The sequence below is a fragment of the Hakea prostrata genome, chromosome 2 (assembly GCF_041222555.1).
Source record: "Hakea prostrata isolate BN-2017 chromosome 2, UWA_Hpros_2, whole genome shotgun sequence".
Taxonomy (NCBI): Eukaryota; Viridiplantae; Streptophyta; class Magnoliopsida; order Proteales; family Proteaceae; genus Hakea; species Hakea prostrata.
In genome coordinates this window covers 69,531,198-69,544,388 of record NC_142601.1, presented here as the reverse complement: position 1 = coordinate 69,544,388, position 13,191 = coordinate 69,531,198, and the positions used below count along the sequence as shown (strand labels likewise).

The following is a 13,191-nucleotide window of genomic DNA, read 5'->3' as shown; positions in this document are numbered from 1 at the left end:
AATTAGGTTTGGGTCCAATCCCACACCCACCAAAGGACCAGCCAATGCACTCTTCTTGTATACCATGGATTACTCATATGATCGGGCGCTAATACAACCAGATGAGCATATCACCGTGGAACCTCTTCCATTTCCTCACCATTTTGTACCAATCAAAATTTCAACCAGGTTTTTTAGAGATCAACTAACGTGGGATACTTGAAAACCATTCGCAGCATAGTGTGTGTGATCATAAATTAAGCAGGAAATCCATACTCTATTGTCTGATGTATGCATACAGAAGATATAAAAGAGGAAAAATAACATTAGATTGTCAAAAGAGCATCTTTGAGTGACTTTCACTGAGCATCCATGAGATTTTGAGTATGACCATAACTGGAACTTCAGTAAAATCCAGATGCTTTTCAGGAAGTTTTTGAATGGTACTTCAATGATGAGACAGCCCAAGAGAACTTCTCCAAAATACATTTATAAAGCTCATGGATGGTACCCCAATAAATGGTTTGCAAATCTAGAAGAAAAATAGAGCCACTTTGTTAAAATGCAAAATGCCAATCATTTACAATGGTTAGAAGACAACATCCAACGTATTTCCCAAACAAATAGAAACACACAGAAAGTAAGAAGGAACATATGCTTACATCTTGGACTCCACCATGTCAGTGATACAACATTAAAATATCATAGGCAGAAATTTTTTTGTCTGATCTATCCAATATGGAATCTTTCATCTTGGCCATCCAAAGGAAAACAGAAATAGGAATAATGATAACGAGGCAAACAAGGTACGCCCGGGAAATATCAGGAACTGATGGTTTAAATACAAATGGAACTCAGTTTCTGTAGATGCTGAGTTGGACTTATGATTTTGTGAGCATATGACTATCCGCTTGAATCTTTGGGTACAATGGCTGACAGTGAACGAAAAGAGAACAATGCGAATGAAATTCAATTTATGTGAGATGCTGAGGCAGTCTGCTTAATTTTGGGAACATATGAAAATTTGCTTAAATCCTTGGTTGCAGTGGTTGACCTTCAAGGAACAGAGACCATGTCATGCAAAATATTATCTGTATGTAAAAATTAAGACAAAAAGACCATGTCATTTTGGTAGAAAGATTTACCTTGGTGAACATGTGTTCTGCACATCTCTCAAAGGGGCGCGGAGGCCACTGGCCCGAGAACCAGATGATGTGCAAGTGAACGATGATATGACTGAAACAAACTTTTCCATTGATTTTTCTGCTATATCAGAATAATCACTTAAATGAGAAATGTTACATCCAAGTTTCCTTTCATTGTTCACCCTCATAAATTTATTGGCAATGCCGGTAGTGGGATCACCTGCAGGCAATAAGTATATCAACTGCAATTTCTTTCATGGCACACATTCTCGTTACACATAACATTGTTTGATGACTTTGATCCCTCTATGTATTCAAGGACTTCTTTATGTAAATAATATTTGTATCAAATTGGAATTATAAAACACAATCTCATAGCTGCATGTGCTTGCATATATGAACAAAGTAGTGAGAAGAAATTTTTGTTTTTATGCTTCCTTTAACAATAAATGACAGGAATAAAACAACACGAATATGTAACAAAAACAGCATGATTACTGTTTCAACAAATGCAGCCAATTACTTTGACAGATTCTAACACCCCATATGTTCTATACACAGAATTAATGGTGTATTCTGCACTCAAGTGATTTCTTATTTGGCTCTCTCATTTTATTGAAAAAAGTTCAGGTTCAAGGTGAACCATCATTCTTTTGAGTTCAAGAATGTCATTTACTTGATTTTAATAGTTACAACCGAATAAGTCCAGCACTATATAAGAATGCAAACTGTAAACCACTGTTACCAAAATTGGTTGACAATTTAAATCAAACAAAGACAAAAACAACGAAGCATAGTAGATGCTATGATGATCAGAAGAAATAAACAAAATGTCCACGCATTGATGCAAGTCAATCATGACAAATATGTTACATATATGGGAACCATTTAGTGCAAGTGGTTTAGTGGAAACTTCGCACAAGTAGACAAAACATCTTATGGTTTCATATAGATAATCCAAACGAAAATAATAGCAATATTTGAATTTGTACATACTGTTCCTGGGAAATGATGCATGATGCTGGGGATGGTGTACTTGAACGGATTCCTGGAGAGAACAAAAAGAAGAAGGCAAACAAATAAATAAAAGAAATGAATTATTGCATAAGTAGTAAAATTACTGAAGACAGCGAACCACAAACAACAAGCACCTACAGTTTCAGCACTATCAACAGGAACAGATTTCCTTTTGCTAATGGCATCTTCAAGGCAATGATTTTCTGATGAAACATTACCACACGACCTATTGTCATGGCAAACACCATCGTCCGTGTTGCAAACAAAGAACTTCACATCTTTATCAGCAATCTCATTCTCATTCATTATTTTGTGCTGAAAATAAGAACTCCTCACAATGACTTTATTGCCAACCAGTCTAGTTTTCCCTTCGACTGCAGGAGCAGACTTACAATATTGTTCCTTCTGAGCTGCACAAGGCTTACACATAGAAAGTCTGGATTGTTGCAAAGACGTAGTAAGACCTGAAGCTGAAGTTCTCCTATTGCCCACCACAATTTTCTCATTGTTTAATCCAACTGGGCAGATAAAGAGAATGCTAGTAAGAATACTACATAACTAGACCTTTTAAATAGAGCAACGGCCAGGAGATGCAAAATGGTTACCATTAATGGGAAAACCGTCTTCCACCTGATTGGAAAAAGTAATATAACTCATCAGAAACCAGTGAACTACTAGATTGAAAATACTCATCAAATATTCATGTGCAACACTCACAAAATCTTCTGAAGGAGAGGCACGACATGAGTTTTCTGAATCGCAATTGGATTCAGAGGAGCAGCTTAATGTTAAAGCAAGAGGACTGTCAGAAGCATACTCTGCGGAGCTAGGAGAAGATTCTTCCATTGAATCTAAATGCTTAGGCATGATACGCGGAGCCTTAAATTTTCTTTTTGCTTCAAGAGATGCAGAGCCTTCAAATGTTAAGGAATTGTAGTTTGTCCACCCAATAAAACAACAAACAATCCCACCATGTAAGATCATCAGTGACATGTAAAAGTTTATGAAAAATCAAGGACAATACTGTTGGTGTCCTGCAAAAACATGTCAGCAAACACTATGTGGAACCTGGTCCATAAGCAGTGCTTTGGGGTCATGAAAGGAGAGAAATGTTAGGGTCTTTGAAGACAAGCCTAAAGATTATCCCAGATACAATGCTGAGCTTTATTTGGTAAAAAATTGGCTCCAAAAAAATACTGGGACTTGACAGGAACTGTTTTTCTTCCAGCAGGTGGTCATTGGCTTTCTGATTGCTCTAAATTTTGCTTCTGTTTTAATGATATAGGTGGGGGATCCCTATTCTTGTTGTTTCTTTTCTTTCACAATGTGCAGATTACACTTATTCCTCCATTTTCCAAACCTTAATACCCAAACCTTTTCTTCTTTCCAGAAAATGTACCTTTGTACCATTAACTAATCCTGAAGCTTAATCAAAGCTTCATAAAAATACCAGGTTTCACCACATGTAAATATGGAAAACCTTTGTTTCACCTCTTATATGAACCCTGGTTTAACTACCATCACCCAACAAAACATTACCCAGATAATCTACCTTAAAAAAATTAGCTTAGCAATGGCAGGATGCCAAAACCTCCTTTTTCTCATCTGAACAGAGGAAAATCCATCTTGTCCTGTCCTATTTCCTCTCAAAGACATAACTAAAACCAGAATCTGACTTTATTCTGCCTCTTCCATCAAGATCCAACATAATTAAAAACTTAAGAAGCTTTCTCTAATCTTCACAATTATGACATTATCATATCATGCATCCAAACTAAGACTTTGATTGCTAAGGAATATATAAGTAAGAAGAAATTCGAATGGATACAGAAGTAATTGGTAAGGACATTCTTCTGTGCAGGTAGGTCTAGCTTTCTCTTTTCACAATCAGATCTAAAATTTTTGAGTAGATAAGTTTTATCAAGCAGAAGCCCTCCACAAGCATTTTCCTGTTAGCACACAAGGATGGAAGAACCAAATGAGAGATCAGGGAGAATCCAAATGAGTGTATAAGGGAGTCAGAGTTTAATCAACAGATGCACCTATTTGAACTCACTAGATCATCATAATTCTTCCAACTAAGTGTGTAAAGAAAGAAGAAGCCATAATAATGATTATACTCTTCCCTTCCAGGGATTTGGTTAATGATATTATTCATTCATCCAAAAAAAAAAAAAAAAAAAGATGATGATACTCTTCAGCACAATTTGTGCATATCCACATAAGCACAATGCAACCAATACATATTACAGAAATCACAATGGAAAGGAAAAAATGATGAATGAGAACAGACAACATTTCTGTATAAGCATAGAAACGGCTGCAGTTGTGGGTACAAACTTTGAAAAGAATATTAAAAGATTGATGAGTTTTTTTATTTTCTTGCAATTAGTTATTCTCTTTCTTTGTTCCTAGAGTCCTCTTAATCATCTTCTTATATATTACATTCTAATTTCTACGTATATCACTATTACATTGTACATTCCTTGACTCAATAAATGTAAGTTCTTATGGAAACCCAACAGGATAAGGTCTGCAGCAAACTTTCAAAGATGATCATATGGGTATACAGCTCCTCAGTATTTTTTTTTTTTAAGTATATTGGAAGATCAATTCATCCTTATTGCACAATTAAAAGAACTCTAATCTTCAATAGAACATGAAACTTAATGTTGTTGGCACACTGTATTATAACAAGTTTTGGTTGAACATTAGCTTATGTCTGCAGTAGAAAAATCCAAAGTATGAAAGTTAAATTGGTATCCTCTCAAGCATCGATAATTTGCATGAAAGGATAAGCCCAAGCAAGCGGATGCTGTCAGCATACAAGATCTGCATACGAAAAGATCAAATTCATGCTTGGAATTAGTTGGCATGAAGGAGAACAGCCCACTTGAAGATCATGCTTCACTTCAATAAGACAAAGTGGAAAAAGCCTCAGGTTTAGGTGGCTAGAATATTCATCTCCAGCATTGAACATAAAGGAAAGAGAGTTAACCTTTTAATCCTTTTGTAGACCTAAATTTTTTGTGATTCTCATAGCTCTTAACCCATAGGACATAGCCTTTTAAGTACCCAAACGACATTATGGGTTAACTTGTTTGTTAAATTTGCCTATGACTGTGGGAAGGATTTCGACTTTACATTTGATTAGGTATACTGATCTATTACCAATGGAATGTCATATGCCATAAATTGCAGGCCTAAGAAGTCCTATCAATCAACCATTTGAGTGGTTCCAAACCAGTCAGGGCTAACCAACAATAGTCCTCTCCTACACCACGTTCCTGCACATCCCATGAATTGAAGGGCAGTTTAAGTGGTTGTAAAGTTGAAATTGGACATCTTAACTCTCTAAGTCTAATTTCTTATGAGCAGAAAAGAAGGTCAATAAGCTAAGTCAAATTCATCAGGCAGTGTTGGAATAGACCAAGTGGCTTTTGACAACATCTAGTTCTTACTGGTTGTTCAGTTCCACCTAAAAGCAGCCGTTGTAGACACTTCTGCACATTTCTGAGTGTTATCTTCAATATATAGGGGAGGTTTAGGGGAGTTTTACCCAAGACTTCGGCACACATTTCCAGTTTTTAGTCTTGTCTTAGTGAGCTTATTTCAGTCTTTTATGTTGAGTTTTTCATCTTGCATACTTTGCCTTGAGGCCTTTTTGTGATTCCATTTGTAAATCCAGCTTTTGGAACCATTGTTGTATTTGAGTGTAAGCACTCAAGTCTATCAAAGTGAAGTTGCCACCGGGAGATCGAGGAACCTCCATTGTTGTACGGTTTAATTGTGAGCCTAAGACCTTAAACTTGAGTTATTAGTTATCCCAAAAATTCCCAAGGGTTGCCTGGGAGCCAAACACTTAGGTTTATTCTGATTCCAGGAAAGCAGTTGAGAGAAGGCTTGAACAATGCCATGTGGAAATCAATCACATGGTGGAAATCTATCAATTGCCAGTGGATGTAGACAAGGTTACTGGGCCACTCTAAATCTTATTGTCTGTCCTAGCCTCTCCTCCCCCCCCCCCCCGGCCTTCTTCTCTCTTTCATCTTTTGTTTTAGACAGCTGAGTGTTTTAGTTATTCATATTCAACCACACCAATTCACCCCTCCTCTTGGCTTGCCTAGGCTCCTAACATATACTTATGTCAAAAGAAATTATTTACATGCATAGCTTCATCAGTCCATGTCCATCAATTCCTCCTGTTCTTCTCCTTCTAATGATTGAAGCAGAGTTATCATCCTGTCTTTTTTTCAAAGTAATAAATCCTCGATTTGACTTTTACCAAAAAAGTGTGGAAAATAGATTTATGCTTTATAAAAACTTATCAAACTTTAGTAGGAAAGCACTAGTTCAAAATACTGCATAGGCTTACTAAGTTGTTGGTGATAAGGGAACATATACAAAATGTGAATTCTGGATAAGGACAACAATTTGATCCTGTTGACATCCAAAGTCATCAGTTTCTACACGTTGATAGCAAACTCTAATATTAGAAGAGTAAGTTAAACCAAACGAAAACAGCTTAATTGGGAACAAGAAACCATTCTATGTGCCTTTCCCCCTGCTATCATTGATGGATTTTCTCAGAAACATTTAGAGGGCCTGGCATAAAAAAGGAGACATGGCTGAGGAAAAAAGCCTAAAAGTTTCTGTGCAGGTCAAGATATACAACCACATAATGAAGTCCAAATGAAGCAAATGTTTCTCATCTCAACTGCAAATTTATTCACCGAATTAAACTAATCCCTCCCTTTGTGGATCTGATGTGAATTGGAAAAACTAAAGTGCAAAACGAAAAAATTGGCAAGATTTATGATGGTAAAAATTCGGCACTAGCAAAGACCCCTAAAATAAGAAACTGATAGCCACAACAAATGGTGCACGTGTGAGACATGATACATGTAGATTGATCAAGAACATGGAAACAACTCATAACAAAGATTCCAATACAATGTCATAAATCCAACTAAATTTGGAAGGAAAAAAATTTAAGGCAATCAAAATGGCATGTCTATCATGCTTATATAAAAGCCATGCACCTTGAAAGCCTCACTGACATTTTAAAAGCTAGCGACAGTAACTAGAAGATCATGAAGACACGTAATCATATATTAAGCAATGATGATGCCCCAACTCAGACATTCCAATTTTTCAACTTAACAACTTTTCCAAATGACACAATTTTAGATGTTGACTTGAGGGGACAGTTGAATGGAAATCAAAATTATGCCCAACATATCTGACGCCCTACAACTGAGAAGCAGTCTTACAGCTTCAAAGTGCATTCACAAGAATTATTATCTAATTTCATATGATACTGGAGAAATGACACACATCTAAACTACAGCAAACTACAGCAGGCACAAACATGAGATAGAGATACGAAATAAATCAAACTAATTACCTTGAATGGAATTTTATTCAATGGATCAACTTCACCTTCCGCAATTCTTTTAACCATGTCTTGTGGCATTAATGTGTAATCAGTTAAGGTTATTGACTAAGAGGTTCTGGATGTAGTACAATCAAAAACATGGTAGTCATGATGTACATAACCAAAAATAAAAAATAAATAAAATGCACTTTGCATGAAGGATATGGACCTAAAAAGTTCAAATCATCGCCTAGATTGTAGGGAATCTCTGATAGGTGCACCATATCCTGAATACTAGGATCATAAACCCGCTGGTGCTGAAATGTTAATATTGCTTTCTTGAAGAAGTCTTCATAAAGAGGGGGAACTGAAGCTGTATTATACCGCAAGTGCTTAATTACCTGCAAAGAAGAAGCCATCTAATGATTACTTATATTAGCTGCTTAGCACTAAGCACATGTTAGAGAAAGATAATATTCTATAGTCGATTTGGCACAGGAAAATCATACACATCGCCAACTCCATTTAGTAACTAAATCAGCAGGTTCGTCAGCAGTAGATCACCCTCACAATTACGAGTTATCATCCTCACCTTTTCATAGCTTTTGAACTTCCGAATAAGAGCATGTGCCTTTTTCAGTCCCATTCCTGGCAAAGATTGTAGGTAATCACAACCACTTAATATGCACATTTCAAGAACCATCTGCCTATTGAATCCAGAAAAGTTCAACTCCTTATTATTTCCCAGCATGGAATACTGAAACTCAACTCCTTGCCCGAATTTGTCCATTTTGAATAAAATCTGCTTGAGTAACAAGAGATCCCAGGTCAAAAGAATATCAAATACCCAGGAATCGGATGTCATTTCCATTATCCAACACAATGCAACATATTTGACTTCAAAAGTCAACTAAAAATAACTTACTCTAGGGCACCCAAAAGGTATCATGTCTGAGTCTTCAGTAATCACTGCATCAACACGCTTGCAAAGAGCCAAGAAGGTCATTTGTGCATCAGCCTCATAAGGAGCCACAATATAATCAACATTCTCCTTCTTTAAAACCTTCAACATGCAATCAACCCATAAAGATGAGTAATATACCCCTTTGGGACACTACTGGACAAAACATCCCTATGACTGAGGCAATACAAAACTTCCTCTTGATGCATAACTACAACTTTTCAATATAACTCTCTACCTCAAAGGACATCTAGTTAAAGAGATAGCTTTTCACTATAGTAAAGACTTGGGGGTTGGGGAGAATTGTCTTACCTGGATTAGTTCATGTGCAATAGAAGGTGAAATATCAACAGCCTTCTGGTAGTATTCATAAGCAGCAGCTGAATTGCCTGTTGACTCATGCTCAATAGCTCGCTCGAGAGCTTCCTTTCTTGCTCTGGACTTGTACACAGGGTGGATTTGTTAAATATTCCATCCATGTAAATCAGTTATCATCTTTCTATGTCTAAACACGAGTACAAATTCAAATTCAATTAGGACATTAAGCAACAGAAGTTCAGAAAGGATAAACTCCTAGAGTACAAAGTACAAATACCTGGTTATGGTTTCTTTTCCATATAGTTAAGCAGTAAGGTGAAGCCAATTTTCTTAGAATTTCATGGACTTCAAAGGAAGCGCAGGCTAGTATAGATGACATGGACTGTCAATGATGAAATTCAGAAGAACAAGAAGGCCAGCAGGCCAGCAGCAAACCAGGCCAGGAGACTGGAACAAGAATGAACCAATCTGTCTAATTTCAGTGTCCAATGAGTCAAAAGGGTCATGAGCTTTGCTGGCTGCATTGTGCATGGGGGTCAAAAAGTATTCAAATCAAGTGAAACTGTGGTTTGGCAAGTTGTCAACATTGACAACCTCCAATCAAAATGGTCATAGTTGGGCCAACTCAAAGTGATGATGTGTGTTTAGTGGTGCTTGAGGGGCTTGGAATGGAGACAAGGTGTGAACAGCATTTCGTTGCGAGTCCGTGGATGGGCTGCACCATCATTTTGGCACTGAGAACTGACCAGGACCTCATATCAGAGTTTTGAGTTATCTTTAGTGGAGACTCTGTTTAAGTTCAAAATAAAAATGCTCTAGCTCTATGAGTCATCTTTACAATGCCTCAAGAATCAAGTCAATCAGAGTTGAGATGAGGAATCTACGATTTTAAATGGCATTGTCACACTTGGCACCAAAAGTCCTATTTCTGCTCAAATTATGAGAGTTTTGAACCAATATATAATTTGACATTGTGGTAGCTCAAGATATAAAAATATAGAGGTGGCATATGTAGCCACAGCGTGCTTTCCAGGTTGGTGTGCATACAACTGTGTGACTAGTAAAAGTGGCCAGCACTAGCCAACTTGACTAGAAGGGTTTCATCATCTTTGTGTAGCAACACAGATCAGGTCAAAGAGTTTAAGTATTGAACAAACACTGAACCAACCCACCCCCCAAACTCTCAGTGTCAACTCGGGACCATCAGACTTCGAATTTTTGGGTCTTCTGTTACAATGGGGACCTATTCGATAAGCCCAGACATTAGGGATTTAAAGCATATACGGGATTAGTATTAGTTTTAATTTAATAAGTTGTACTCATTATTCTAGTAATGTTTCTATAAGGCTAGACAAATATTTTACATTTCAGTTCCTATAACTTCTATCTTGTTAAAATTCTAGAGTGATTTCTACTTTGAGGAAGACCTGAGTTGTAAGGGATTCTCCCTTCCATCATAGGAGTCCTATTTGCTTATTTCATTGAAGTTTCAAATAAAGAATCGTGATGAGACTACCCCCAACAGATTTGAACAACTGTAAAGCTTACGCTTGCTGATCCTGTGAGATACAGAACTCTATTGTTGTGAAACACAGTGAAGGGTGAAGCCCTTAATGGAATAGCAAGTTGGACTGGTTAAATGCAAGTCATGCTACATGGGAATTAAATGCTCATATTTTTCTTCTTTTTCTTATCCATTAAGGGTCAGAAACTGTTTTCACTCTTGAGCATAATGCTTCTTCTCTAATTTGCTTTTTTAAAACCAATCTCCCACTAATTTCAGGTGGATAATTGGGCCATAGTAGATACCATAGGCAGTCTCATTCATCCTACTAATTGGTGCCGTAGAACCCTATTGGCTTGGTTTCTAATTCTGTCCTGCTAGTTTCTATTTTACACTCACTCACTGTTTTGTTGCATTTCAACACGATTTATTTTACACCAACTCACTGTTTCGTTGCATTGAATACTAATTCATTCACCACTTTTTACTTTGTTTAGACTAAATATCTCTTCACATTATTTGCTGTTTTCTGTTGTTTCAAACCTTTAAAGTTCTAATTTTACCCACTTTCTATTTTAATAATTCCTTGATATCTTTAATCCTTCCATTGCTGGATTTAAATCTATTTTGGCAACCCATCCGTACATCTAGAAGGCCTTATGACAGAGTTGCAGCCAGATCTAATAACCCTAAGCCAGGTTGCTGATATTAATCTATTTGGGAGTTACTGATTAATCTGTTATTCATGTAACTGTTAGTTATCATAATCCCAGTGTATTGCCCTTGCTCTCTAGTCAACCTCTTTACAACAATCCTACTCAATTAATGTATATAAGACCACAAGGGATTGAATTCCAATTTGTAGAGATGATAACTCTAAAAGAAACCAATGCAAATTGATCTTGCAAAAATCTGCAGATGGAATTACTGCAACATACTTGAATAAGAATAAGACCTGTAAACCTTCCCCCACCCCCACCCACACCCACCACCCAAAAAAGAGAGAGAGTGAAACCTGTAAGATAAAAAGAAAGTGTTGAAGATAAATAATACTTTCAAGGATGGACCATAGTGAAGTACGAATGAGAATTGCAAATGGAACCGTGTTATTTACAACTAAACTTTCTATGATGTTTGGCATACCTTGCTCGCTTGTTTTCTTGTTCACTCTTCATTGGAAGAAATCCTCCATCAAAGACAAGAATAGGTTTAACACCATAATGACGCAGCAGATTTACTCTGTGCATGCAATAGTTAATATGCCTACAAGTTCAAGAAAAAAAGTCACAAGTTTAGCAATGCAAATCTCTAATCATATCAACTTAACAGAATCATCTGTGTTGATAAGAAGTTTCATTCCCCTTCTTCACCATTCACTAAATGCCAACACTTTTCTTTCCAATCCCAAAAATGTCATAAAGGTTTATTTAAGTATAGATGGAGCAACCTTATGCAAGCTTCTAAGCATTGAATTCAGTGGCCTCTGATCACGGCCAAAACTGAAATCTAAATTTGAACCATTTTGGATTAAAGAACAAAATAGCCATTAAGATACTCAAATTTTGGGACTTTGCCCCGAAAATTCAGGAAATCCTATTTAAGCATGATTAAACATGCTTTAGACCCCAGATTGCTCGAATTAGCATAGAATTTGGTATCATTTCCCTAATACAATCTTGTATAGGAATTGAACCAAGGTAAGAAGATTCAGGCACATATCGCTTTCATGAAGTATCAACTAAATACCTCTTCAGAATCTTTAGGAAAAATTTTTAAGTTTGGATAGGTTTAATCCTCACGGGTTTGTGTAATTTTTGAAGAAAATTGAACCATTCAAGAAATTTGACCATAATCTCACCAATTCAGAGATTCATCTCAAATCAAAATTTGGTATTCACTTACAACCCCCCCCCCCCCAAAAAAAAAAAAGACATTAATTAGTTACCAAAAAGTTTGATGTTTCAATCATATAATTATGCTCATTTTGATGAGATTTTTACTTTTTCTAATTTGCAATTCATTTCATTTTGATGTCTATTGAAACCGAATAATTTATTTTCTCCTTTTTTCTGGTGGCCTTCCACCCACTGGTTTGTTCAGTTTTGGGGAAAGCAATACATGTAGGCAAAAGGTAGTTCTTGATACCAGCTGATAGGACGCACAGCCCTCATTTTGATTTTTTACACATTTTTAAACTCTACTTATTAATATCTATACAACTCCCGTAATTTGACGAACAGTTAATTTGATCACCTAGAGTGTCCACGCTACAACAACTAAAGAAACCACAGAGCTCAATGCTGCATTCTTTAATCAAGACAACCCATGCCCATGTGCATTAAATCCCAAAGCAGCAAATGGGTTCGAAGGGTTTAATAAGAACTCAATAGGAAATGTAGGAAAATTCATTCTATCCAACATCTTTAGAAAAGGGGGAGGAGGTTTGGGGAGGGGAGGAGCTACGGTTGAAACCCTCAGTAATTTCCTCGCAGTAAAGAACATAATGCAACCAATAAACGAACGAGTAAGGGAGAATGCCGAGCCCAGTGTGTTTTCTAGGTTTTACCTCGAAGTCGGCTCGCCCTTGCAGAGCTCCTTGCTGCAAGACAATGCTCCCTTGTGGAGCCAGGAATAGGTATCGACCGCGACATATCCGCCTTTGAGGTCCTTTATATGGATTGGAACCATGATTGACTTCAGCAGCGGCAAAAGACCATGAATTCCCATTCTCTCTCACAATCCTTCTTCTTTCGACTCGAACTCCGGCGGGTAACCTTAATCAAACCCTAAGGTTGCAATGATCAGACTACCAGGGAGAGTTTTGCCGAAATTGCGGGAACTTTTAGCGGTAAGACGCTACAAGATCCACCATTAAACAAGGTAAAGTGGA

General features: G+C 36.9%; 1 protein-coding gene across 1 annotated transcript; it reads right to left on the bottom strand.

The window, feature by feature from the left end:
- Positions 1-251: 251 nt before the first annotated feature.
- Positions 252-13,191, bottom strand: LOC149026119 (5'-3' exonuclease family protein). Its single transcript, XM_089146366.1, has 14 exons — positions 12,868-13,191; positions 11,445-11,564; positions 8,792-8,915; positions 8,444-8,581; positions 8,111-8,320; positions 7,745-7,919; positions 7,549-7,622; positions 3,970-4,090; positions 2,859-3,055; positions 2,747-2,771; positions 2,280-2,659; positions 2,121-2,172; positions 1,125-1,344; positions 252-1,033 (listed from the first exon to the last, which is right to left on the bottom strand). Exons 1-14 carry the CDS (start codon positions 13,026-13,028, stop codon positions 949-951), a joined length of 2,082 nt encoding a protein of 693 aa, XP_089002492.1. The 5' UTR covers positions 13,029-13,191; the 3' UTR covers positions 252-948.

Excerpts from the sequence above, each read along its gene's own strand:
- LOC149026119 (XM_089146366.1), bottom strand. The coding sequence starts at position 13,028 with ATGGGAATTCATGGTCTTTTGCCGCTGCTGAAGTCAATCATGGTTCCA. Across the intron at positions 3,056-3,969 it reads TGTCCTTACCAATTACTTCT|GCTCTGCATCTCTTGAAGCA; the intron begins GTATCCATTCGA and ends TAACATTTGAAG. Across the intron at positions 2,772-2,858 it reads CCTCTCCTTCAGAAGATTTT|GTGGAAGACGGTTTTCCCAT; the intron begins GTGAGTGTTGCA and ends TTTTCCAATCAG.